At 42.6% G+C, this 26443-nt stretch overlaps 1 protein-coding gene across 1 annotated transcript in view; it reads right to left on the reverse strand.

Annotated features, from left to right (window-relative positions):
* The window catches only part of nompB (intraflagellar transport protein 88-like protein nompB), a 1761410-nt gene that overhangs the window by 419857 nt on the left and 1315110 nt on the right, over positions 1-26443 (reverse strand). The window contains exon 20 of the mRNA XM_075896456.1: positions 4804-4922. Coding sequence (XP_075752571.1) covers positions 4804-4922 — 119 coding nt within the window. The remainder of the gene's footprint in view (positions 1-4803; positions 4923-26443) is intronic.

Here is a 26443-nt window from a genome sequence, read left to right on the forward strand (position 1 = left end):
CGTGCGCGGACTCGCAACTCTTTATTGAAGCAAGTATGCAAAATATACATCACAACCTAGCTGAAGAGCGCAAAATCTTAAGAAAGAAACAAACAATAAAAAACAATAAAGAAATTATAACACACCCTGACTGTACTGCTTACACACGTCTGCAACGTGCAGCAGAATGTGAAAATCAAGTATGGCCCAAAAAGGTGAACTGCTTATCAGCTATAAAACACGGTGAGCTGCCTGCGCATTTATCAGAACACATAGTTATGCTACGATTTCCCGATTTAGCCTACCTTGCTGATAGAACCAAATGTTTGTGTCACATCAAACAGGATAACATTGGCCGCTGCTGCAATGTCCTGCTAGGTTGAAGTGGTTACTATTTTCCTAAGTGTTCATATGTTTGTGAAATGCAAGTAGTGGACCGGCCAGGCTGATTTGTATACGCACGACCACAGGCCAGGGGCAATATATAAACTACCCATAATCTGCAAATCACAAACTTTCCACTTTCTTTTGAAAGGCAAACACATTGTTTTCTTTATTTTGTCGAATTTCATTGTTCACTGTTGGAGAGATGCGATAAACTTTATAAAATGCACTTAAACATTCGATTGGCTATATGCTTCAGCTTGTGTGAAAGCGATGAATGTAAGGCAAAACAGCGAACCGTTTTCGTTGTGTGCCTTGTTCTTCCAGATGTGTGCTCATATTCAGCCTTTCAAATTCTATTACTGATTTCTACCGACCTCTTACAACATTTTAGAGGGATGTAGCCATATATACATGGTTGATTTGACGTACAAATGCTAAATTCATGGTATCAATGCGTGATTTCCACAAAACACTTTTTAAAGAAGCCACTGTGTATTCACCTTTTTTACAATTTTAGAAATGCCTGAGCTAAAATTGAGAAGAAATTTTACTGCCTGATGATTATGCCTAGCTGAGCAATGCAGCAGCTGCCAATGTTATGCTGCTTAGTGTGAAACATTTTGTTTTATCACAAAGACAAGCTAATTCCCTAAATAGTAGATGCCTTTCGCATGAAATGGTGTACTGATAAATGTGTAGGCAGCTCATCGATTGCTAAAGCTTACAAGGAGTAAATATTTTTAGGCCATATTTAATTTTAACATTCTGCTTTACGTTCTAGACTGATGTGAAAAATGTGTCATGGTTTGTTATCAATTTGTTTCTTTTTTTGTCTTTTTACACAAATGTTCTTTGAGCTACATTGGGATATATATTTTGTTTATTTTTTGCACAAACTGAAGTTTCAGGCCACGCCTGATTTCCTTCCCGTCTTCGATTTTTTGTCGTCTATTGTGTCAAATGTTTTGTCTATTGTGTCTATTTCGTCTATTAAGCCAAATTGTTTCCAAGAATGTCCTGAAACCAACTCGCCCAACTTTCCAACGTGGGCGCTTGGGAGGGGCTATCTGAGCTGGTCAGAATTACAGTAGCTCTTGGTCCACCCAGGTACTACTGTGACAAGTTGTGGCGAGCGCTTGCAGCCTTACAAGATTCTTCCAAGATCGACGGCCACTCCCTAAGGCTCTTCGCCGACATCCTTAGAACCGGGCAGCTCTACTGCTTCCGTCGTGACAGTGACGCTGACCTTCTTGATCTTCGCAGTTCGAAGCCCCAACGCACAGTGCCTGCTTATCCTCTGGAACTTTTCCTCTCGGCTTGGGTTGCGTGCCACGAACTTATCTTCGACACATCTCTAACGTCTACGTGGCTGGTGCGCGTGCCCTCGGGTGACTTTCAAAGACGATAGCCTTTATTTGGGTAGAATGATATGCCTTTAGCGCAGTTCATTTTGAGCATGAAGGACAGATGATATACAGTCAAAAAGGGGACAAAACAGACGACAAATTGAGTTCTATACTGTATAGTATCTGACTGTATAGTATATCTATACTGTATAGTATATCTAGACTGTATCTATATAGACTGTATAGTATCATTCCTTCACGCTCAGACTGAGCTGCGCTAAAGCCATATCATTTTATCATGCACCGACTCGCCCAGTCAGCAGTACTTGTCGATTTCTTCGGGTACTTTGTGGCTAAAATTACGGTCTGTCTGTCTCTATATTTGTCTGTTCGGCAACCAAAACGATGCGCCAGACGGCCAAAATCTAACACCATTCGAAGCCTCCACAAATAATTGATGATAATATGTGGGGTTTAACGTTCCAAAACAACCATATAATTATGAGAGACGCAGTTGTGGAGGGCTCCGTAAATTTTGACCTCCTAGGGTTCTTTACCTGCACCCAAATCTGAGCACATGGGCCTACAGCTTTTCTGCCGCCATCGGAAATGTAACCGCCGCAGTAGGGATTCGATCGCGCACCTTGCGGATCAGCAGCCGAGTACCTTAGCCACTAGACCACCGCGGTGGACGCCCACCATTATTGCCAAAGTTTCAGCGTTTGTACTTGTGCAATTATCAATTAAAAAGCAATTGTTGCGTATATACGAGGCACAATAACATTGCATCAATGCATAAGTAATTCTGAGGATCGTAGCATTTATCATTCTGCACAGACAATGCAACGCTATGCACAAAAAGACAAGTGTTTCAACGCTTTGCTAAGACCACACGGTGGTGGCACTTGCCCGTCACTTTGCGTTCTACACCTTATGGCCTCCGAAACAGGCGCGCGCACATTCCTTTGTTTTCGAAGATAACTGCCAGATAGCGCTCGTGTCTCACGTGGCCCAATGCGCTCATTCTCCTTGGCTGTACAGATCGAGGCACTCCAACGCAGTGCCCCCAAAATACAATGCACCAATTTTCTCGCGCAGAACATCAAATGAACATTTTGTTCACTTTCTCCAAACGCAAAACTATTGTCTTCCGACGACATTCGCAGTGAAACACGCAAATGCAGGGCCACGTTTTTTTCTCCTCGTGCATCGCCGCCTCGTGCCTCTTCTTCACTCATCGCAAGCAGCTACCCAGATTGTTAAAAAAGGGTTCTGAACAATCAGTTTTTCAGCTTGCGCTGTGAAAGATGAAGAGCTTGGAATTTGTGGCGCATACATGTACGACTCTTTCGCTTATTGTGGATACCAGAGCATAGAGTCACTGCATATACACGAAGTGAATGATGACGTGTGAGCGAACATCCGGGCGACCAGTAATCGTGAATTCCCCTGTACATTGCCCATTCGATAATGCAAAGACGTGAGAACACGTGTGTTTTCATTCATAAGGAAGTGCACTTCATGACCACCACTGTCGAAAAAGAGATCCACGCCCCTGGCAGTCTCCTTTCAAATCGCAGCACGCCAAGAGCGAGCACTGGCACAACCCCACCCTCTACCGGGTGCTTTCAGTACTAGCGTGTCATGCCGATGGACAGCGTACATGGCTTGACCCTAAGGAGCTTCGCCCCTCTAAGGTTTAACCCTAAATGAATATGCAGATGTACTCTCAGTGGCCTCACATAATTGTCGCGTAATTCATATATTGCCTACGCTGTCCTTTATCGTCATGGCATGCTTTGAAAATTTTGCTATATCAGATCAGTTTGAAAAAATTCGCTTGGCAACATCTCATTTTTTTCATCTTAATTACCCCTGGGAAAGTCGATGCAAGTTAATATCCGGTCAGTAACGAAATACTGACAACAACGCAGGCCTGGTGGTTTTTTTCTTTGCATTTTTCAAACAGAAATGGACAAAGAGGATTTTATTACGCCTCTTGATTCACTGAAGTTTCTTTTTTGTACTGCAGCTAGTGGATCACTAGTGATCAGTTGTTGTCCGACGCATTTACGTCATTGGGATCATTTCCAGGAAGCATCACCCGTGGCGCAAGTCATGTCATATGCTTAGCATAATTTCTCCGTAAGTAGGGCACTGTTATTAGTATAATTCCCATTTTACATGTTGTCGTACATTTTGCTTTCATTCTTACATGAATTAAAGGCCGTTAGTGTCTTTTTAAGCAAAGTTCGCATGGTTAAGACTAGTCCGCGAAAGTGTTTCAGAAGACCATTCTCTCTGGAGGTCCACACACGCGCTTAGCCTAGTGTTGTTGTTACACGAAGTACGGCTAGCAGCGAACTCTTCTGAACCCGACATCCCGCATCTCTACAAAATGAAGGCAGCATGACCCCTCTGTGGACAGAAGTAATTTTCGTGGTGTCATTCTTCTGAGCTCGAAGTAAGCGAATAGGACAGTGAGCTCGATAGCTGTCTCGCGATGCCTGTCGAAATAGCGTGTGCGCCCATCTTTTGACGCAGCAGCTGTCCTTGTCCTGGCGCGTCCCTTAATGCTACTCAGAAAAGACGGGTTTCCTCTTTACTTGTTGAGCAATCGACAACACGCGTGGCACACAGGCTAATATTTTTGCCTCCATGTAACGGCGATGGCCAACTAGTTGCTTTTCTGCATGGGCCGCACTCGTTGCAATAACTTTCGGGCTCTTGCTCAAAAGTACAACGTATGGTACGGAGCTGATGCTGTAAATTTAGACATTATATGAATCATAATTGCTATAGAAAGAGCGAAGCCGATGAAAATCCGTCGAGAGTGCCAAATTACAACTGCTATTGCCATAAAGAGCTTTGGAAATCGGTCGTTGCTTGTGCTAGATTACAATCAAGGAAGCCTTTTGGCACGGTCGATGACCTATGCGCATGGTGTTCTCGTGTGTGTTTCTGCATAAGGTATCCAACGAGGCTATCCATAAAAGGCCCTGCTACCAGAATAAGTAGCGGTTCCTTAATGAAGTTCTAAGGGCGTTCTTACAAAAAGACGGGCACGCTTTTTTTTCTTTGCGTTACGTACATTCGACGTTCTCTGGAAATCTCCGATGCAGGCTCCTGTAGGTGGCAAGTGCTTTCTGGTAGTTTCCACTCTTCTTATTACAAGTGGCCACCAGAAGAGGCCACTTAACTTGGCTTGGCCTGTAAAACAAGTCATGCGATAAACAAAATCTTAATCATGTAGCCATTTCACCGTCTCAATGTTACTAAAACAAGAGAATGATTTTTTTGCTTGTTTAAAACTGCAATGACCTTGAGGTGCGAAGAAAGGACATTCTAATTGTCCAAGACGTATAAATAGAAATGATCATATTGACCGAATGACAAGTACTCATGATTATTGAAACTTAAAATAGTACAGTATGAACTTGAAAAGCTGTACCAAAGTAAACACTCGAGCTATGGCCTGATATAAAGCTCTGTGAATCTGGAATCATTCCCGCAAAACGAGTTTTGTGCGCTCCATTACCTACTTTTACTTAAGCTGAGCCTTTCAAACTTACTCAAGCTTCACAACTTGCGAGCCTACCAACCTTACGTAAGCGAAGTGCAAGAAATCTTCTCCAAATACAATCATGTGAACTAAATTTACATCACTGCGAATGAGCTCAATGCCACACTGCGCGCGACTACAGCGAACTGCTTCAGCCGCACCTGGGCCGCAATTGGACTATTCGGCTTGAAGAAACAGACACATGTTGTGATGTGAGAGAATACAAATGGTACGCCCACACGTAGGCAAGAAAGAACTAGGGGGGCCCGCCTCTCCCGCCCAAAATTTGTTCATTTGGCAAATAAGGCCAGATTTAGCGGCACAATTACAAGTAGCAGCGTGCGCGTATACACAAATGAAAATCAAACGTAGTTCAAGACACTCAACAGGAGCAGCAACCAAGGAACCCTTATTCTGGAAGAAAGGCCGAAAAATTCGGCTCCCCAGCTCTCGAATCAACACCACAATAGAAACACGACTAACATAAATGTCTGAAGCGCAAGCGAAACCGTTGCCCGGAGAGAAAATGAGACATCAGAGTGACTAAAAAGTCTACGATCATATGCTCCCTACATATTGCCAAAGACTGTCTACCAAGGGAGACAGCCCAAGGGGCTGTCTACACGGAGTGCTTGGAAAAAGGGACTTTAGCATGGAATACGACGGCTTCGATGACTCAGTAACCCGTTCGACCCCACTCGCGGTTATGCGAACCGCACTACGCGCTGGCTCTATCTTTGGCCAGGCTCCCGCGCTGTGGAAAAAGTAAGTAGTGGAAGCAATTTGTTATGGTTGGGGCACCTACCTGTTTAATGAATGTTTATGTGGCTCACCAGTTATTCGTACATTGCGCATTGAAGAAAGCGCCAAAGTCGGCGAACATCTTCATCAGTGATTCATCTCGGCAAAGCAAGCTGACGACCAGCGTTGATATTTACAAAAAACTAATCTGAACACACACACACACACACACACACACACAGCGCTCGCTTCCAACCTATTTATTTATAGCCAAAAGGCTCGAATATACACATGAGGTACGTGCGCACAATGAAATCATAGAAGACCAACCGCATCCACCATCAAACCTAGAGTTTATTCTCTCACAGCCTAGAACCGATAAACTGGGATTTACCCGGGAACACAGTGAAGGAGTCCTTGCGCAGTGATCCTTATATTTCTCAATGAAAAGGGTCTCCAATGCTTGACGTGCTCTTTTTCTAGCGCTTCTGCTTAGAATCTTTGTCTCAGATAATCTTGCCTCACAACCACATAGAATTACACGCGCAACGAGGTGCGCATATTTGTCATCTTGATTTGTTAATTTTTAGGCGTGTTCTCTTAACCGGTCAATAATACATCTTCCGGTTTGGACGATGTTCACCTTGCCGCAGGATAAGGGTATCGAGTACACGACCCCCGTAAAATATTTTACTTACAAAGGTCCTCTCATGCTTCTTCTCGCAGCTGCGCCTTTTACTACCGCAAATACATTGGTACAATATTTCGATTTTCTCGTGTGCCGAAAACACCACCGGTACATCGTTCACGTGCACGGCTGTCTTGAAATTCGTTTTTGAAGGTGAACAGCGCGAAAAACGAAGACAAAGAAGTAGTAAGTGTGCGAGGGCTTGTGAATATACCTTATCATCATTTATTCGTTCTTAAAGGCCTTTGTTCAGGCATTACGTAAGACGGCGGTGGGAGGGGTGGCGCAGTAGCAGTGAAAGTTACACATGTAACACATGTAACTTTGTAACTTTTCAGACAAATTTAAAACACAATTAATTCTTGGATAAATGAAATACTTGCTCAAATGGAAAAAAAGAACAGTGTAAATGCACAGTTACTATTACAACGGGATGCAATCAGTGAGCAACTGTTTAATCACATTGAGGTTATGCTCGCTGACACTGTGCAATATATTACACTCTGCAATGGCGATCAGCAGAAAAGAATTATTGAAAGATGTTGTTGAGCCACGCAACCGTTGGATACTGCAAGAGTTTAAAAAATGGGTAGATGCCACGTAGAGGGGGAGTTGATGATATGTGAGGCCCGAATAAAGTAGGTTGATTAGTCACTTAGAAATCAGCACATTCGGTCCGGTGAGATGTACTGCATGGGTGGCTCAGAAGTTTAGCACTAAATTGTGGAAAATTGCAATAAAGCCCATGGAACAAGCAGAGCCTTGTACTCTTATGACGGAACGGCAATGACTCGAGTGCCATGGATGACTTTATATCACTGATGCTTTCAGCCGGCAGTATCTGGAAGATATGAATCTGGCCGTGCGGTTCTGTATGAATTCTAAAGTGTTAATGAGGTATGCTTTGTGAGGGCTCCAAGTAGCTGAGGTAGAATCAAGCTTACTCTGTGTAACTGTTTCACACGCCAGCCTTCGCATTGCTGAGGGACGCAACGGAAGGGATTGTCTAACGTAACCAAGTAATTTCGACAGCTCATTTTGAGTTGTGGCGACCTTGTCAACTTCTTTATTTATTGTGAGATTAAGATAACAATATTATTTGACGGGGGTAAAGCTATCGCGCTTAGTAATTACGTGTAATAGCTGTTTGAGCACTTACGGAATATCTGCGTTAGTTTGCATCTAGAGATGTTAATTTTATTATTGAATGGGAACACGAGGTCTCAATTAGAACCAAATCGGGACAATGTCATGGTCAGTATGATGTGTGATGCGAATATAAAACACAGTCATCTGCAGAAAACTCCGAGACAGACCATGCCGCCGCCACCGTGGAATAATTGCAGCGTGCCACCATTTGTCTTATTTTTACCCGAGCGAGTAATCTGGGCATTTCATTTCATTTATTACACCTTAAGAGCCAGAAGGCAATACATAAAGAGGGAGTGGGGCATATACAGGTTTCTAAACAGTATAAAACAATAATTTGAAGCTATTCAAATCAAACCAAAATAAAGAGAACAAAAAATTAACCATCGGTTACGTGCACAGAAAAACTTTGAACAACCTTGGGTAGGTGCATATTAGAGAAAAAATGGAAGATACACAGGTTTCGCAGAAATCAAATAACTCTAAGTAGTAACAAAAACAAAGAGAAGAAAAACAAATGTAGTATTGCGTACACAAGAGAGGTCATCATGCTATAGTAGGCACCTATTTTTGGACAAAATGGCAGATTAGTTTTTAGCCAAATTTTTCTCGATCAGAAAAGGAAGCAATGGCGTGAGGTAGCATGTTACTTATGGTGATTGCGTGTGGAAGAAAGGAGTGATTCACCGTCACTGAGCGACCACTTATGTGTGCACTGATACATACATGTGTGAGGCAATCTCGATGATGTTCGTACAGGTGGAATAAGAAGCGTGTCTAGTGGGTGACTCATAAAAGTAACCATGGAACAGGCAAATACGAGCACTTATGCGACGTGATTCAAGGGCTGGAATGATAGAGAGAAAGAGAGAGAGAGAGAACACAAGAAGAAAGGCAGGTAGGTTAATGAGGGCTGAGCCCCGGTATAGGCTACGCTGCACTGGGGAAGGGGAGAGAGGAAGGAAAGTTATAGTGAAGGAGATAAAAGGTCACTGACTGGGCCGAAACGTAACAGGGTGTGTTTCAAGGCAGTTATACTACTGTATAGTGAGTATTTGGATGATATAAAATGCGCTGCGTGGTTTTACACTGCTTTGTTTTTTGGATCTCATCTGTAAGATATGATTGCGACGGGTGGCGAATGCATGACGCGTACTCGAGCTTCGGTCGTAAATATGTTAGTTATGCCAGTTTATTGACGTCAGCAGATGCAGATTTTAGAATGCGAGTAACCAGAGTATGTGAAGCCCTAGAAGAGATTGTTTGGATATGTAATACCCACAAAAATTATGGTGTTAGGTCCAATCCTAAGTGCTTCTTATTCGGCTGAGCTGATGGGAAACGAATGTATGTGATATGTATGGTTTATCGTAGTGTGCTTTCGCAAGAACGAGATTAGTTTACATTTCAGTAAGTTTAAAGGCATAGACCACTCTTGAAGTAATGTCTATATCATGTTGCAGAGCAACGCTGTCATTTGAGCTGTAAATATCGGTATAAAGAACGCAGTCATCAGCGAAAAGGCGTTGTTTGAATTTTATGTTAGCGGGATGGTCATTGATATATATTAGAAGCCGCAATGGTGATAAACCTGCCCCTTGAGGAACACCTGACGTTACGCTGGTCAATTGAGCGTCACTGTTAAAGGCTGTAGTGAATTGAACGCGACTTTTCAGAAAGTTTTCTAGCCAACGAACTAAGTTTTGACCAATACATAATGAAGCGAGCCTAATGAGTAAATGTGTATGAAGTACTCGGTCGAATGCTTCAGAAAAATTCAAAAATATTGCATCTATCCGAAGCAGCTTGTCCATATAGTGAAATAAATTGTGCGTCGATTCAGCAAGTTGAGTTTTACAGGAACGGTTCTTCCTTAAACCTGCTGTCGCGGGTAGAAAAAAATTACCGCTTCGAGATGTGCCAATAAATTTGAAGCTATTATGTGTTTGAGCAGTTTTGATGGGATACTAGTAAGTGAAATAGGTCTGTATTTGGTGGCATGTTCTTTTTTTTTCGAGATTTAGAAAATAAAAAAAAAACATAAATTAGATGACTTGACCTTCTCTTCTGCAGCATTAAGATTTTCAGAGTGGTGTTTCCGGTGTCTTAACTACGCTATTGTTTGCGTGTTTGCATGCCCTAGTCTCAAAAGGGCCCTCAAACAGCTTCTGAAAACTTACACTCGAGTGTGTTATTCTCTGTAGGCGTTCTTTGTTGTTTTGACGCTCTTCCTGACGCCAGAATGACGATTCACGTCTCATGACTAGGCCACATACTCTCAAAAGGTGCATATACGGGAAATACAAGATTTAGTGTGCTTTCTAGTAGGCTTTGCCATGCATTCACCACCACGTTTTGTCTCACGTCTCGCATGTCTATCGCGCGCGATGAACTGGTGATTGTACTGCATATGAGTTTCCGATGGCGTAAGTGGTGTAGTGTATACCCCACAAGCATACAATCCTGATAAGCTGAACGTTCCCGCTAACATATTGCACCCGTGTTTTACGGAGACATAAATGTCGAAACGATACATCCTATCGAAATTTCAGTGAAGAGAGCGTAATAGAGTGTAATAGAGAACAAAACCAAAAGAAGAGGCGCCGAATTATTTCATTATCCCACGGACGAATTCTTTACAGCGAAGGTGACGCAGCCTACCATATATAAGGCCAGTACGCTTCAATGTTTTTTATATACTTTGATTGCAAGAAAATATTCTATGAACAGGCCTTAATCGTCACTGTCAAGTTCCTCGTAAAGCCGAAAGAGATAGCAAAGTTACGCACACTTTACGCCATTCTAGCGAGTAAAGTCTCGCGAGCACTAGCGAAAACACTGCTGAAGAATCGATGAAACAAGCGGCCATCGCACGGAGCACGATTACAATTGCATCACTCTGCATGCGATTCCTGGTGTCGATTGCTCGTCAACGAAAAGATAAGCCATGGCAGTAATTTGCTGGGCGAAGGAGTATGAAGAGATACTCATGTAGGAACCTGCGTGGCTCGATCCGCAACTGCGAACTTTGATTATAAGGGCGCGATCGTGAGTGATAATGTGCACAATACTTCATCAGGGCAAGGCAGCAGCGAGCCTGGCAACCTGCTGAGCAATGCTTTTTGCCTCATGCTACAGGTTGCGATGGTCGTTTTCGGAAATCAGGCTTCGAGTGGCACCAGCGCTGCTTCGACGATGTTGAGAAAGGGGGGGGGGGTTGGTCCACGACGCTGGCGGGCATTCGTCGACACTTGGTGAATGCGGCATCATAGATCCACGTGCCACGGACCGGCATATTACCTCATCAACAGTGACATCAAGTCACGTGCCTCATCAGATGGCTATAAAAGCACCCGACAAGCTGTACTTCAGCAGTGTGCAAGGCAGCAGCAAGCCTGGCAACCTGCTGAGCAATCCTTTTCGCCTCATGTAGTAGATACACGTCAACTCGTGGTTATCAGTCAGATAACCAGTTTTTGCTGCTGCTCCCCTGCTCACTGTGTGTCAATTATTTTTCGTCGAGCATAGTTGGTCGACTAATCAGATATTTCGGTTTGCGGAGGCCTCTTACAAAAGCTGCTAAACGGGCGAAGTAAAATCTTTACAACTCTACAGGAAATACAAGTAACGCAAAATGAAATGCAAAAAACCTATTAAAGTAAGCAGAAATAACTGATAATACTAAACGATGATTTAGCTGTTTGAGTTTGCTGAGCTCGAAGGTTGATGGCATCGAATCATCAGTAGCACACTGAGTATCATACACTAAGGCTAGTTAACGTGTTGATGATTTAGAAAAAGAAGCAAGAGAAATAATCTAATAACTTATGGCGTGCATGAAGCGACAGCGGAGACAGCACAAGACTTAGAAACGGGAAGTAAAAGATGAAGTATTTAAAAAAAACAAGAAATAAATGTAACCGGCATTGAAAGGTGCCACAGGCTTGGAAGAAAAAGCGAAAACAAAATCCATCCGGTGATTCTTAAATTTCTTGACAACCGAGAAAAAGTGCCCTGCTTAAAGCATCTCATAATCTAAAAGGTTGCGAATTGTCACTATCTGAAGATTTTTCTAGGCGTGTATGGAACACTCGGAGGCTTTTATGGGCACGTTCTAAGAAGGAAAGGCAGAAAAACATTAAAGTAAAACTAGTTTGCGATAAGTTGAACATTGATGGAACTTTTTTCAGCTGGGATGTCGGAAAAGAGTCCTGTTATAAGTTGCAGAAATCAGGTCCTCATAAATTTCAGTCTAAACTCAAGCCTAGCCATTTAGGAATACCTAACGTGAATTGGAGGAGCGTTTTAAACGAGTGTACTGAGTTGGAAGGAATTTTTTTAACGTATAACACGTATATTGTTATCGTGGCAGAAATATTGTTAACTGAATAAATATATGATAGCGAGTTCCTTCCACTCAGGTGCGGCGTGTTTAGAAAGGACAGGGGAGGCAGGGGCGGCGTTGTTGCCATCCTATTCAAGGAAAACATCAAGCTGGTAAAAATGTCTGATTTAGTGGAGGTCGAATGCATTTTTTGTAAGGTGTACCATGAAAATGTTAGATATATTATAGTTGCTTTGTACCGACCACCTAGCTCATGTGTTGATGTTTGTGATTCTTCGAAGCTCAACATGAGCGAGCATATCAATCCAAGTTACCATATTATTATTTCGGAAGTTTTAACTTGCCAAACGTTGATTCGGCAAAGATGTCACTCATTAATGATAACGACAGTTTAGGAGAAGCCATGCTTGACATTGCCTCCTCTTTTAACTTCACACAATTACATGATAGATATACCAGAATACAGGGTGATTCCGAATGAATTCATGATCTTTTCTTTGTAAGTTGGAATTTAAGTAGTCAATCAGTGTGCGATGTATTTCCCGGTATATCCGATCGCAAGGCTGTGTTATTAACAATAAATAATATGAACAGGAAAGACACTTGAAACTTTGTGAGTTTCTAGAACATTTCCAGAGCTGATGACGTTTCCATTATAGCCACGCTTTCATTTTACCCAGATTTTTTTTTCAGAAGGCATTGTAGGTGTTCAGAATTTGTAGGATCACTTTAAGTATATCAATAATGACTGCTTACAAACGTTTGTACCCACTATTGTTAAGAAAAAAAAATGAATCCCTAGCTTACTCGGGAGACACTGAGATTGAAAAGGCAGCTAAAGAGGTTAAAAGAGGCACTCAAGTACTCGCTCCGTAGGCAACAAATTCGCGTTTCTGCTCCGAAGACTGAATATGGTAGAAACCTAATTGCATACCGCGCCCCACAGCTTATAAATCATTTAGGTGATCAATTCAATTTTAACCTCTCATTACCCAATTCAAATATCACATAAAACTTCTCCTCTATGGCTGAGTATAGTAATTATCATTTTTCCAATAAACTTCTGACTAGGTTCCACATATACTCTCACCTTTAGGTACAAAATGGTTGTATATGTTAGAGAGTAGTATGTACGTACATAAGGGCAGATGAAAGTATGAATATAAGAGTGTATTATATGAATATATCAATATGTAAGTATGTGTTTCTTTGGATATGTAATAAAAAGAGCCTCGATGTCTGATTCTGTGTGACTATGCAGCCTGTTTTTTTGTATTTATATGTCACCTATTATTGCTCTGATGCTATTTCTGTGTTCTGTTATTATGCTGCTCCTTGTATTGTGATCATTATTATTCAATGTAGCACTGCGTGCAAAACTTTTTTCGCGTAGCGAAGCCACGTCAAGCCGAATGGCCTTTAGCTTCGCTTCATTTTTCTGTACCTCTTCGGAACTAAAATCTGTTCATTCAAAAGACAAGGTGAAGAACATAGAGCGTGTTTCACCAAGTGAAAGACAGAAAATTAACTCCTTTTCATCTAAGCTTCGCATCCGACTATCTGCTGATAAGCAGCGTTACCATGAAGAATTACTGCCTAGATTAAACAAGGCATCTCCAGAAACATTTTGGCGGGAAGTGATGTATTTGAAGTAATGGGATTCATTTGCGAGATTAAGAAACAATTGATAATTCGTTTATTAAGCATTTCCACTCCGTTTTTACCGGTGATGATTGTGTGTTACCTGTTTTGGGCAACTCTTCACCCGCCATTTCTGATGTGTTAATAAGTGAGTAGGGAATCTTATACATGCTTTTAAATTTGGATGAAAAGAAAAGTTCCCACCCTTACATTATACCCAACGCTTTCCTTAAAAGATATGCTCAACGGATTGCAAAACACGTGCACATTGTGTTTTTCCGTTCATTAGAAGACCGCCAACTCCCAAAGGACTGGAGAACAGCCAGAGGGATACCACTTCATAAAATCGGTGCCAAACAGTGTATAGAAAATTACCGACTTATATCTATACCGTCTTGCAGCTGTAAAATAATGAAGCACGTTATACATAAACACATCGTGGAAGTTTTAGATACAAAAAAATCTTGACAGAATGCCAGCGTGAATTTCGGAAAGGGTACTCAACTTCTACACAACTAGTAGCTATCATTTATGATTTTTCTGTGTGAGTAAATTATGTTAACAAATCGATGCCATTTTGAAGGCCTTTTCAAAAGCTTTCGACAAAGTATCACACAATAAATTATTATTTAAATTACGTTGTCTGCATAGAAACTCACGTCTGGTTAATTAGACTTTAGCGTACCTAAACAATCGCCATTGGTTTGTTGCATTTAAAAGACATCGTTCTACCCACCTGCCAGTGTAATAAGGTGTCCTGCAGGGGTCGGTCATAGGGCCACTTTTTTTTCTATAGATATATAAATTACATATTCAAAGAAATCTCTGTGAAAGTAAGAATGTACGTGAACGACTGTGTCCTTTATACAGAGGTTAACGATCAATCTAACCAGGCACTCTTAAACAATAATTTCCAGCGTGTTGCTTCATGGCAGATGTGTATAAACTTCAACAAGACTGTTTTCATGCGAATAACATGGAAGAAAACGCCCTCTTATTTTTGCATATAATTTAAACAGTGCGAGTTTGTCTGAAGTGCCCGAATAGAATTAATTTGGGCTATGAATATCAAATGACCTTAGGTGGAACAAACATATTCATTATGTTACAGCTAATGCTTATAGAAAATTATTCTTTTTAAGGCGAACGTTAACTTTGGCTACCCCTGCTGTAAGGAAATCAGCATACCATTTCATTGTCCTATCTATATTGGGCAATACTGCTAATATAGAGGACCCCTATGCAAAAGGTAATATTCCGAAGCTAGGAAACGTAAAAAAAAGAGCTATACAGTTAATTTACAACGATTTCAGACGCAGCTCAGTACGTGACCTGAGAGCTCGAGCTAACCTAGAGTCCTTAGCTGAAAGAAATCGCTCATCACGCTTAAAATTTTCTTATATCATTTAATAAAGCGTCACTATAACGTCAACGCTAGTGAAAGGATTTCGTTCTTCTCCGGTTATTCAATGCGCCAAAGATACACACTAACAATAACTTCTTTCTGTTCTCATAACGACTGCTTCAAGTATTCTTTTTTTTCCGAGAACAGTCACAGATTTGAATAACCGTAGCAGCAACGTCGTTGAAGCAACTTCTTTCTAAGCACTCTCAGGCCTTTCTTGATGACCAAAACATGATCGGTTATTTTTTTTATTTACTGACTGTTTGCATTTCGTTGCCAGTTGCTTTGTTTCATTTGCATCTATGGTAAATATTTTCTAGGGTCACTGAACATGAATCAGTTATCTTTATTGAATATGTCTGTTTTCTTTCATTTATTTTTTCTTAATATTGATAATACTAATAATAATATTACCATTATTGGTATTATTGTATTCTGCCTGTACGCAAATCTCATTACGTATTTTTGTTCGCGCATTGAATCTATCTCACCCTTCTAAAGCTCTTGAAGGGGTTGCAGTATCAATAATAAATAAATCATCCAACGGCTCATGTGCCCTTCTACGCTGTGATATCACTGCAGAAACACGGCTCTTTCCTCGGGAGAGGCCGTATTTACATATGCCAGCGTTTGAACTTCAGTGAGATCAGATGGAAAAGAGTTAGCTTCAGCCAGAGGTTCTTATGTGGCTGCGTGCTCCTATCACACGGTTGGAAACGTCAAGTAATCGAAGGGTTTTTCGACCATAAACTGCTGAGGTCGAATAAAACCTAGCTCGTTATTCTCAAAGGTCGGAGATAACTGTTGTGAACTTTCTTAAAGTTGATGAGACATTTACTGGACATTTTAGCCTCATCCTTTGAGGTATTTCAGTGTTGTAGCAAATTTTGGAATGTAGATCCGCTTCTTCCTACTTTTTGTGACATTATACGCGAATGCCTATCAAATCATGTTCTTGAAGAATATATGAAGTGAAACCGAAGACGTCCATTGTACTATAAATAGGTTAATCGCACTCGTCGCATAAATAACTTTCTTTAGCAATGTCAGTTCAAGCGTGGAGCGTGGAAACCTCGGCAAGTTGGTCGGACATAACTGATTGTAGGAACAGCTCAACCTAGAAGAGTTACTTCGTAACCATGGAAGCGAAAAACACAAAGACAGAAAAAAGCAGCGCTATTTCCTGCTCTTGTTTTTTCGCTTCCCTAGTTACGAAGTAACTACTTCTAGGTTGTGCTGTTCCTACAATCAGTTATGTCCAACCAACTTGCCGAAGATTCCATGCTTCGTAACTTCATTTCTAGTACAACGGGCTCTTTTTCTTGTTTTTTGTTCTTCCTTGTGTTTTAATAAGTCGTATCACACTGGCTGTGGGCAAAGCTAGGTCCTTCGTCTACTGCATCCCTGTCAAGGTCTTGCCTGCGGATGTGGCGTTCCTTTGTGCTGGCTTCACTCCTTCGCTATGATATGGTGCTTGCATTTGCAAGAATATGCATTTACAATAATTGCGCCAGGCTCGCCTTTGCTGCGAGAGCCTCTATCTGGAGCTACAACGTTCAGAAGGTCTCTATACTGCGAAGAAGAAACGGTGTGAGTTATCTGCCTTGGCTGACAGTATGACGGAATTTATGTGGTAGCACACACTCCTTAGTCTACAAGCTGTTCCCTCAAAGAAGCCAATGTTGCCGAAGAACCAGGTACACATCGTTGGTGATGTTGAACTTCCTGAGAAAGTGCATGATGTTTTGGGACTTGGACCAAAGTTTTTAGTTGAACCTCGAAAAACGCCACAAGAGCTGCTGACCCTCGTACGACAAGTTGCTCGACGCACCCCGGAGAGCGAGATAAACAGGCGTGTTTCTGATGGTGTGGACGTTTTAACACGTTTTAAATCGCCTAGCAGTGCAGTACCTACTAGAAATGTAGTATCTTTCTTTAAAGCCCAGTCTTCAGCTTTTTTACCATCGGACAAAGAAGGTGGCTTTGCTGTTTTGCCTTCCATTTTGTTTAGGGACAAACCTACAATGGCTATAAACTCTGTTTTGAAACCCAGCGACTCTTCAATAAGAAAAGCTAAACTGAAAGAGAAAAGGATTTGCAAATCTTTCGGCCTAGATAAAGTTGCAAAATTAATCGACATATCAAAGGAGCTAACTCTTGACATCTTTTTTACCGCTAAGACGCACAAGATATACTGCCCACTGTGGGTATTAGTTTCTGAAAATGAGACCTCACAAAAACAGGTCACCTTGTTTTTACAAGAACAGCTTAACCTTTTAACTATTGACGATCTTTTCCTCGTAAAAGACTCTGATGCGGTTCTAAGTTTTTAAGGTCTAACAACGAAGGACTGAAGGCTTTCACGATAGACGTGAAATATTTGTGTTATTTACTTCCACATAACGCACTGCTCCAGTGCGTGAAAGAATGCATTGATTCGTTTGAGTCAATAAACTTTCAGAATGCGTCAGGTATGTCATTTCATGATTTTCTGGAATTGGCTTCATTTTATTTATTGTTAACAGTTGCGTCGTGGAATGAGAAACATTTCATTAAAAAAAGAGGCGTTTGCATAGGTTCCTGTTTGGCAACAGTCTTGAGTGACATCTTTCTCGCGTATAAAGATCGCCACATTCAAAAATATCTCGACTTTTCTGTTGCTGTGAACGTCTGTAGGTTTGTTGATGATTTCATTGTATTTCTTTATTATTTAGATACTGCTTTTGAAGTTGTTGACCTTAGCCTTCCAGGTTTGTTTAAGAAGCACTTGTATCCTCTGAAACTTACTCATAAGCTGCCATCTGAATATTCGATCAGGTTCTTGGACCTAACGCTCTCTCTTCGAAGCAATCATTTGTGCTGGCTGTTTTCGCAGAGAAGTGGTAAACCCCATTTGCCTTTCCACTAAGCTAATCGAAAATTGGTGAAAAGGGGTGGTAATTGCTCTTGAAAAATCATGCCCGTATTTGATGCAATGCAGTTTCAAAGCACTAGTAGAGCGCCTCTTTAGCGCTGGTTACTCTAACCTTAGCCACTAGACCACCGCGGCGGGGCGCTGTTTAAGAGAGCAAAATAATAATGTGCACAATGTAGTTCAAGGACACCTCGGGATTTACTGCCGAGACAGCGGCTGCGTGTCAGTTTTTGAGCGTTCGAGGTACTAAGCAAGCGCAACTCGCAGGCCACACGTGAGGTAATAGCAGCTTATCAAATAAACTTGACGGTAAATGTAAAAGTTGCCAAACGATTGCGTTGTTGCAAAAAGAGAGTGTGTATCTCAATATTTTTTAAGAAAAAAAAAACTGCGCTCTTTTCTGTCCTTGTTTTTCGCTTCTGTAGTTACAAAGTAACTACTTCTAGGTCGCGCTGTTCCTACAATCAGTTATGTCAGCCCAGGTGTAGAGATAAATATTTCTTCTTCATTTATTTCATTGAAAAGTAAGATGCTTGAATAAAAGGGGGTAATAACTACTATTTAGGAATACCTTCGCTGTGTTAAAAAATTCATTTAGGTTCTAGAGGTTCATTACTCTTGCATCGTTCATGCCCTCATCTTTTATTCTTGATGACCAGTCCTCGTTGAATTTTGAAGTTATACTAATATTTAAAAAAAATTGTTTCAAATCTATTTTTGCACCCATAACGACATCAATCCTTCATTATGCGCATGCAGCAAACTACCTGCTCTTTCTAATCATGAATTAAGCTCCTCTGCTGTACACGACCTTCTTGAGGTTTCAGGATAATTTCAAATATTTTTCTAAAGTGGTTTTCTCTATGGTGGGCTGAGTATATTCACTGTATTATTTAAAGAATGAACAATCTCTGCAGTTGTGTCCCAGCTGTGGAAATTAAAACGTCACAACAGTATTTAGGTGCGGAAAGAACTAATTGATTTGATTGATAAGTGGGGTTTGACGTCTGAAACCACCATACGATTATGAAAGATGCCGTAGTGGAGGATTTCGGAAATTTCGACCAGTTGGGGTTCTTTAACGTGCACACAAATCTGAGCACACAGGCCTACACCATTTCCACCTTCATCGGAAATGCAGCCGCCAAAGCCTGAATTCGATCCCGCGACCTGCGAGTCAGCAGCGGAGTACCTTCGCCAGCAGACCGCCGTGGCGGGGCTAAGTGCGGAAACAACCAAATCATACTTTGCTTTTTACCAGCTCTGAATTCTTAGGGCAAATCATTAACGAGTACATAATAGAATACTTAAATGCACCGAATAACAGCACTGCTTTGTGCTGGCTGTTCTACTGTTACCGGGTTGATTCAATTTACCCATGACATTGATTTTTAGAGGCGAAGTTCCTCTTAGTCTAACCTTGTCACTGGTCAATAGTACCCGAAAAAAGAAGAGGCGTTGAAGAGAATAAGTCGGAAGAAATGGATGACCATTTTCCGTCCCATTTCCTGGATAACGTCATCCTGCCGCTGCGCGCGCTTTGCATAAGTGCGTAGAGAACGAGTGCCTCTCTGTTTCATGGATAGTCACCGTACGTGGCGGATCGTTGGTGGAGCATGGACGAAGCAGAGTGGCGGGCGCGTTGAAGACGCTGCGCTCGGCTTCCTTGGGTCCCGTCTCGTCGGTGGTACCCGCGCACCGTCTGCATTCTCGAACGCGATCGGACGCATGGACACATGCACGGCCCGACGTACACACGTCTCAATGAACGGATGGACGCTTCGCCCCAATCATCATCGTTCTCTTTGTTGATGTGCTATGATCGTTTTTTCCAAAGGAGCCATGAAACTCTTTTTCAAGTACCCGTAGAATGAATTCACTGGAAGAGCCTAATACTTCACGAATACAACGGCGCAAAAGTTTTAAGAAACCGTCCAGTGCGACTGCAGTTGCAAAGGTTTGTCGCACGCTGCAATTGCCTTCTCTTTTCTCTCGTCCCTACGAAAGGGCTGGAAGCTCAGCAGGGAGGAATGGCAGGGCCACGAAAAACGCCACGCACGCCCCGTGACCTTGAGCACTCCTTTATTTATTTTTTCTTCGAATGCGCGGCTTTTCTCGGTGTGATCGCACACGCACGCTTGAACAAGTAGCGGCCTCCCGCGGCGATCTCTGTAACGAGCGAGCGCATCATGTTCAAATCAGCCAATGGCTGATAGATGTTCTTGCTACGTGTGATTTTTGGGCACATTCCGTAATTTTTCCAGAGGAGAAAAAGAAATTTCTGCTGATTTTGATAATTTATTTTGAATTCCAAGCCGCGTGCTGCGCTATATTATTGGGCTCACGTGTTGTAGGGAGCCTCTACTACCTATCGGCCGCGTTTTCTGACCATGCTGAGAAAACGTTGCAGGGCACCTTTACAAGTGAAACTATGTTGGTGTCTTAATTATTTATTTATCTATTTTAATTTATAGATACTGCGATCTCCATAGATAATTTTCGAAGGGTCAAAATATATTGTTATGGTAAAAACAATTTAGGCAGCAAAAAAAATTGTGTGTAGCAAACATTTATTCCAAAAAATAGAAGCATATCGGTTATTGAAAGAAAAACTCAATCTTTGAACTATTGTGTATAAATATACAGAACGCACACGGAACATCAACTACACAAAAAAGGCAAAAAGAAATACATATGTGACAAAGTGCTTGATTCGGCTGGTTGGTGCTGCATGGTAGACGAAGAAAGTGCTTAACAGTGCAAAAAAGACAAGGGGATATAAGAGACGAGAACAGAGCGCTGAACTAATAACCAAAGTTTATTGCAAACCAACTACAAAATATAGGGAAACAGAATCTGCGCATGACAATGCTACATCAGCAAAATCGCACGTACATGTGCCAAATGGCTTATCTTATAAAGAGCCGTTCATATAAGTGGACCCTACATAACTAATTTCACAGCCGTAAAGAAAAATCGAAGAACGCTAACACAGGAAGCACCTAATTGTTCAATATGGAAGGGTTCGCTAATCTCGCACTCGCGCTGCATTTTATATCGCCCCGTAATCACACACTTGTCAAGAATTGGCTGACAACCACACTATTACAATGGTTCACACAGTGACTAGGAACGAAGCATTTTAGAGAGTAAACGTGCTCCTTCAAGCGATCCTTGATGCATCGGCCTGTTTGGCCAGTGTAACAGAGCCCGCATGTAAACAATATCTTGTATAAAATCGCTAAAATACACTCAACATTGCGCGTAGCGTGTTTCTTAGTGCATGCGCCTCTCTTAGGTCCTTCCCTATTAATCCTTCGACATAGCCCAGCGAACTTGTCGCGTGCGCAGAACACAATCGTAAATTTACTTGGCCGGCGACCTTCCTTCCTATGGGAAAACTCGTGTACGTATGGAATGACAGCCATGCCAGAATGTGGCTGGTTCAGTAGGCTGCTGCTTTCTCCCTTATCAGGCACTCTTACATATGTAAGGATAGCTTCGGCAATGGAAGTTGGCAGGGGATTAGAAAACACTGCTTGTTGAAGGCGGTAAACTTGGTGTGAAAAACTGCATTTTATATGGTGGTGAAAAGAGCGAGTTAGAGCGGCATTTTGGCAGGAAAAAGCGATGCTATGCTTGACTAGCTTAAAATGGGTGGGCATAAAAGAATAAAAAAGGCTTTTCTTGGAGCATGGTGCGAACCGCCAACTGACGTGGTCCAACAAAAAAGCATTTCTAAGTTTAGAAATCGTAGGTTGTTTTCAGAAATAAGCTCCGACGTTAATTCAAGTTTATTCATTTCATGACGAAATACGTAAAAAATCTCACTGTTGGTTCATCAAGGGTCGAATTGGTCGATGGGGTAAAACACTAAAAAGTCGTCAACGTAGCGGAACACTTTACCTGTGCTTGTCTGATGAAGGTTAGCCATGAGACTTCTGTCATACCGCGCGAGTAAAAGGTCTCTAGGAACCGGAGCTAAAGAAGAGCCAATGCACACTCCTTCCCGCTGAGTGTAGAAGGTGCCCTTGTGAAGTACAAAGGTCGAAAGTAGATAAAAGCGCAGTACTTCTAAAAACCTGTGATAATAAACTCCACATGCACTTTGAAATTTGGTGCACTGTTCGTTGTGCACCACTTGCGCTGTTCGCATGTTCGGTTATGTCCTACCAACTTGCCCAAGTTTCTCACGCAAAAGCTACCATCAACATGAACGGGCATGTGCCATTGACTCTGGGCAAATCACAACAATTGATTAACACTATGGTAAGCCTAGTAAGTGAGAGAACAAGTGCAGACAAAGAACAAGAGAAAAAGCAAGGCTTAAAGAAAGAGAACGAAATTAATTTCGGCCGGAAGTGTTCTTCACGAGGCGGAACGACAACCAATATATCAAGTGTCAAGACAACTAAACTATCCAGGCACACTGGCATGGACTTGTATAGTGCAGCAAAAACGGAATTGAGCATGACGAGCAGAGGTGCGATAATAACGAGGAAAGAGTAAACCACACATGCAAAGTAGCCAAGGCACGCCCACAAACCACGCGCAACTTCCACTTACCGTGCAGAGCCTGGCTGCGTCCGAGTCATTCGGCGTCCTAAGAAAATGCATGAAATTCCCAAAAAGGAAGCTCCGAAACTTGAAACTAGGCGTGTTGGTCGACGGGAAGTAAGAGTGGCGACGGGGCCGTGCTGCGCTTGCCGAGCTTTTCGCGACTTCGAACAAGCTGTCACGTTCTTTTTTTCTTCACTGGTGGCAGTCAACACGCTCAGATTTTAGAGTAGTGAGAATGTGTATAGAAAACCTAGGGCCAATTATGATGAAAGAATCAGCATGATAAAGCTTAAGAAAACTGCTGTTGTTCCCTACGTACAATATTTCACACAGTTTGAGTTGCACAGGGAAAAGATGAAGCTTCGACGCAGTGACCGCTCATCTCCTCACTTGGCCGCTGTTGCATCATACATACATACACACACATACATACATACATACATACATACATTCATATGCACAGTACCATCAACTGTTGAAAGAAACACTCTGATGGTCACCTGCTATACTGTGGGCCGCATAACTGCAAGCATACCTATGAACATTGTTCGTGCCCGGCACCAGTCTATAAAAAAATGTCAAAACAGCGCAAATCTAAGACACTGTTTTTGCCAGAGAGCGAAATCCGGACATATGGTGCAAACGAAAGTATTCCCTTTAACTGTGAACTCATCTGTACATACATACATACACTCTAAGGCAAAATACTCGAAAAAGGAGTAATGGAGCACAATAGGCGCACAAGATGAACGGATAGACCGTTAAGGAGTACCACAGAGGAAAGCGTGCGCCGTGAAACCACTTACTCTCCACTAGGGATGAAACGCACGGGCATTCCAGGCAGCGGGAAAAACGTTGCCAAGGTAACCAACCCTCCTTCTTCACAGAACACATGTCCTTCTCCTCCTCTACTGGCTCAGTCTTTCCCCGTATTTTACCAGCGGCGGTTGCGTAGAGTTGCGCTGGGGGTGCTCGACCACGGCCGCCTGGATTCGACGATCTAAGAATTACGACGTGGTGCTTGTGTGTACGCCTGGATGAGCGTGGGCTGCTGCTTAAGCGTTTCGCTGCACCCATGAAATTTGAAGCAAGCCTCGACAAGTCACCACACCGCGCTGTATATCTCTGGCTTCAAGATCGTCACGGCCAACACATGACAGCAACAGTTGCGAAGGCCAATATGGTGGCCGAGAAAAACAGGCTGATCGGATATATACCTCAGCCTGACTTAGGGCAGAAAACAGCGCTGGATTCTAAGGCAAATAGGTTATCATTCTTCATGCTACTCTACTTGTCGCGTGTGCGATACGGATCGCGCTTGCCGGCAACGGGATCGGTCGTGTTGTATATCGCACGCACAAAATGCATCGCGAAGGTCAGCTTCGGCGTCTGCAGTTCGCCTGCGCTTTGCGACCGCCTGGCGATTGGGCGCCATGGCCGTCGGCCTCCCGTACACTCGCTCATCAAGTGCTCGCCTGTCTTCACCGCTGCGATGAGCTCCGTGCTGACGATATTGGGCGGAGACCTCGTTGCTGTGTTGGGAGTCGTCGAAAACACGTTGCGGGTTATTGTAAAGAGCTTGGTTGTAGTATGTCGCCCACTGTGAGTGCACCAGCATGAGCTAGCGGTGCTTTCGCTAGCGTCGGAACTCAAAATTGGTCGCCATTACAGTTGGCTTTCCCGTCAGTCGGTCGCAAGCAGCTCGGCACAGTCCGTTTGCCGTGGCGGCGGACGCGCGTTTGCGCGCTGCACTCGCTCGAGTTTGTGGAAAAGGGCCACACTACCATCGATTTCTTCGGCACTAGCTCCAAACCAGCTCGGCACTGTTCGTGGCGGCGGCCAAGCGTACACCCGCTCTCCAGTTCGATGTTTGCTGGCGGCAGACACTCCACGTGCAATGCCGTGCTTGGTCTCGCGTTCACTTGCTGGAGCTAAACGACGCCACTCGCTTAGGACTCGCCGACTCGTTAGCGGCACGGGGGTTCTCGGAGTTGTGACTGCGACCGCCGCTCCTAAACTGTTGTGCTACGGGGATCGAAATGAGTCTTTGACGATGTGTGACATCACAGGTGAAATTATTGATTGATATGTCGGGTTTAACGTCCCAAAACCACCATATGATTATGAGAGACGCCGTAGTGGAGGGCTCCGGAAATTTCGACCACCTGGGTTTCTATAACGTGCACCCATATGTGAGCACACGGGCCTACAAACGGTGAAATTATTAGCATGTCATATCTCACATGTGTTTTCATTTCACCTTTCATGTATTTCTCATATGCATTTGTATTCATTCTCTGTCACGTTTGATTCACTCTTTTACATACTTATTGTGCAGCCGTGGGCACACACCGTGCTGAAGACTGTGCGCTGGCGTCTGCGATGCCCATCATCCATCTCTTTCGTCAGAGCAGCTTCTGAAGAGCTGTGCGAGATGTGAAAGTAGTTATTTTTGTATCATATTTTAACTCTTGTTTTTATATTAACGTGCACGTACTTGTCATATGCGTTCATCTTCATCTGTGACGTGTGCCTATTTTTACTATATAATTGTACGTGCAGCCGTGGGAACTCAACAGACAGAAGGCTGCGTGCGCTGGCCTCTGCAATGCCTGTCATTTATCGCTTCCGTTGGAGGCGCTCCCAAGAAGTGTTGAAGAAGATTTTGCAGCGAGACTGGACTTGTACACTTCACCGTGAATTTACCTAAAAAAATGGGGAAACTTCATGTGTATGTAGAAAAACAAAAGATTTCGATGTCTCACTTATGTCTTTCGTTGTTGCCGTGACTGTATAAGCAGTTACACTTAGGTGGCTAACTGCTTTTTCGCGTGTTCTTTCCTGCGGAATTTGTTGCCCACTGCGCAGAAAAACAGGCGAAAAAAGTATTAGGCTTAACGGAAAATAAACAAAAAACAATGTTTGAACTGGGGACAAAAAGTTCATCCGATTGGAGTATTTGAGTGGATCAATCGTTCGTCCGAAAAAGGTGCAACTATGAGGACTAACGGTTTGCCCGGTCAGGTGTAAATCTGGGGATTAACAGTTGCTCTATAAGGTGCAAATGTGAGGACTGAATGTTAGTCTTTTGGGGTGAACTGTAAGACTAACGATTACTCACTAAGGTGTAAATGTGAAGACTAAATGTTAGTCCCTTGAGGGGACGAACTGTTAGACCCTGTGCCATTATTCCTTAAAGAGAATAATGGTTGTGGCAGCCCCATTAGTCCCTAAAAAGACGAACCACACACCCTTTTAACACTCTTTTGTTTTAAAGTGTACATACATACATACATACATACATACATACATACATACATACATACATACATACATACATACATACATACATACATACATACATACATACATACATACATACATACATACATACATACATACATACATACATACATACATACATACATACATACATACATACATACATACATACATACATACATACATACATACATACATACATACATACATACATACATACATACATACATACCCGCAGCTGTTTCTAGTGACTAAGGCACTTAGATAGTAACGCGCAGTTCACGGGACCGAATCCCGGCCGCTGCGGCCAATTTTCCTATGCAGGCGAAAATACTTGAGGCCCGTCTTAGATTTAGGTGGACGTTAAAAAGCCCCAGGTGGCTGAAATTTCCGGAGGCTTACATTAGGGCGTCTTTCAGAATCATTGCGTAATGATGGGACATT

The sequence above is a fragment of the Rhipicephalus microplus genome, chromosome 5 (genome assembly GCF_043290135.1).
Source record: "Rhipicephalus microplus isolate Deutch F79 chromosome 5, USDA_Rmic, whole genome shotgun sequence".
NCBI lineage: Eukaryota > Metazoa > Arthropoda > Arachnida > Ixodida > Ixodidae > Rhipicephalus > Rhipicephalus microplus.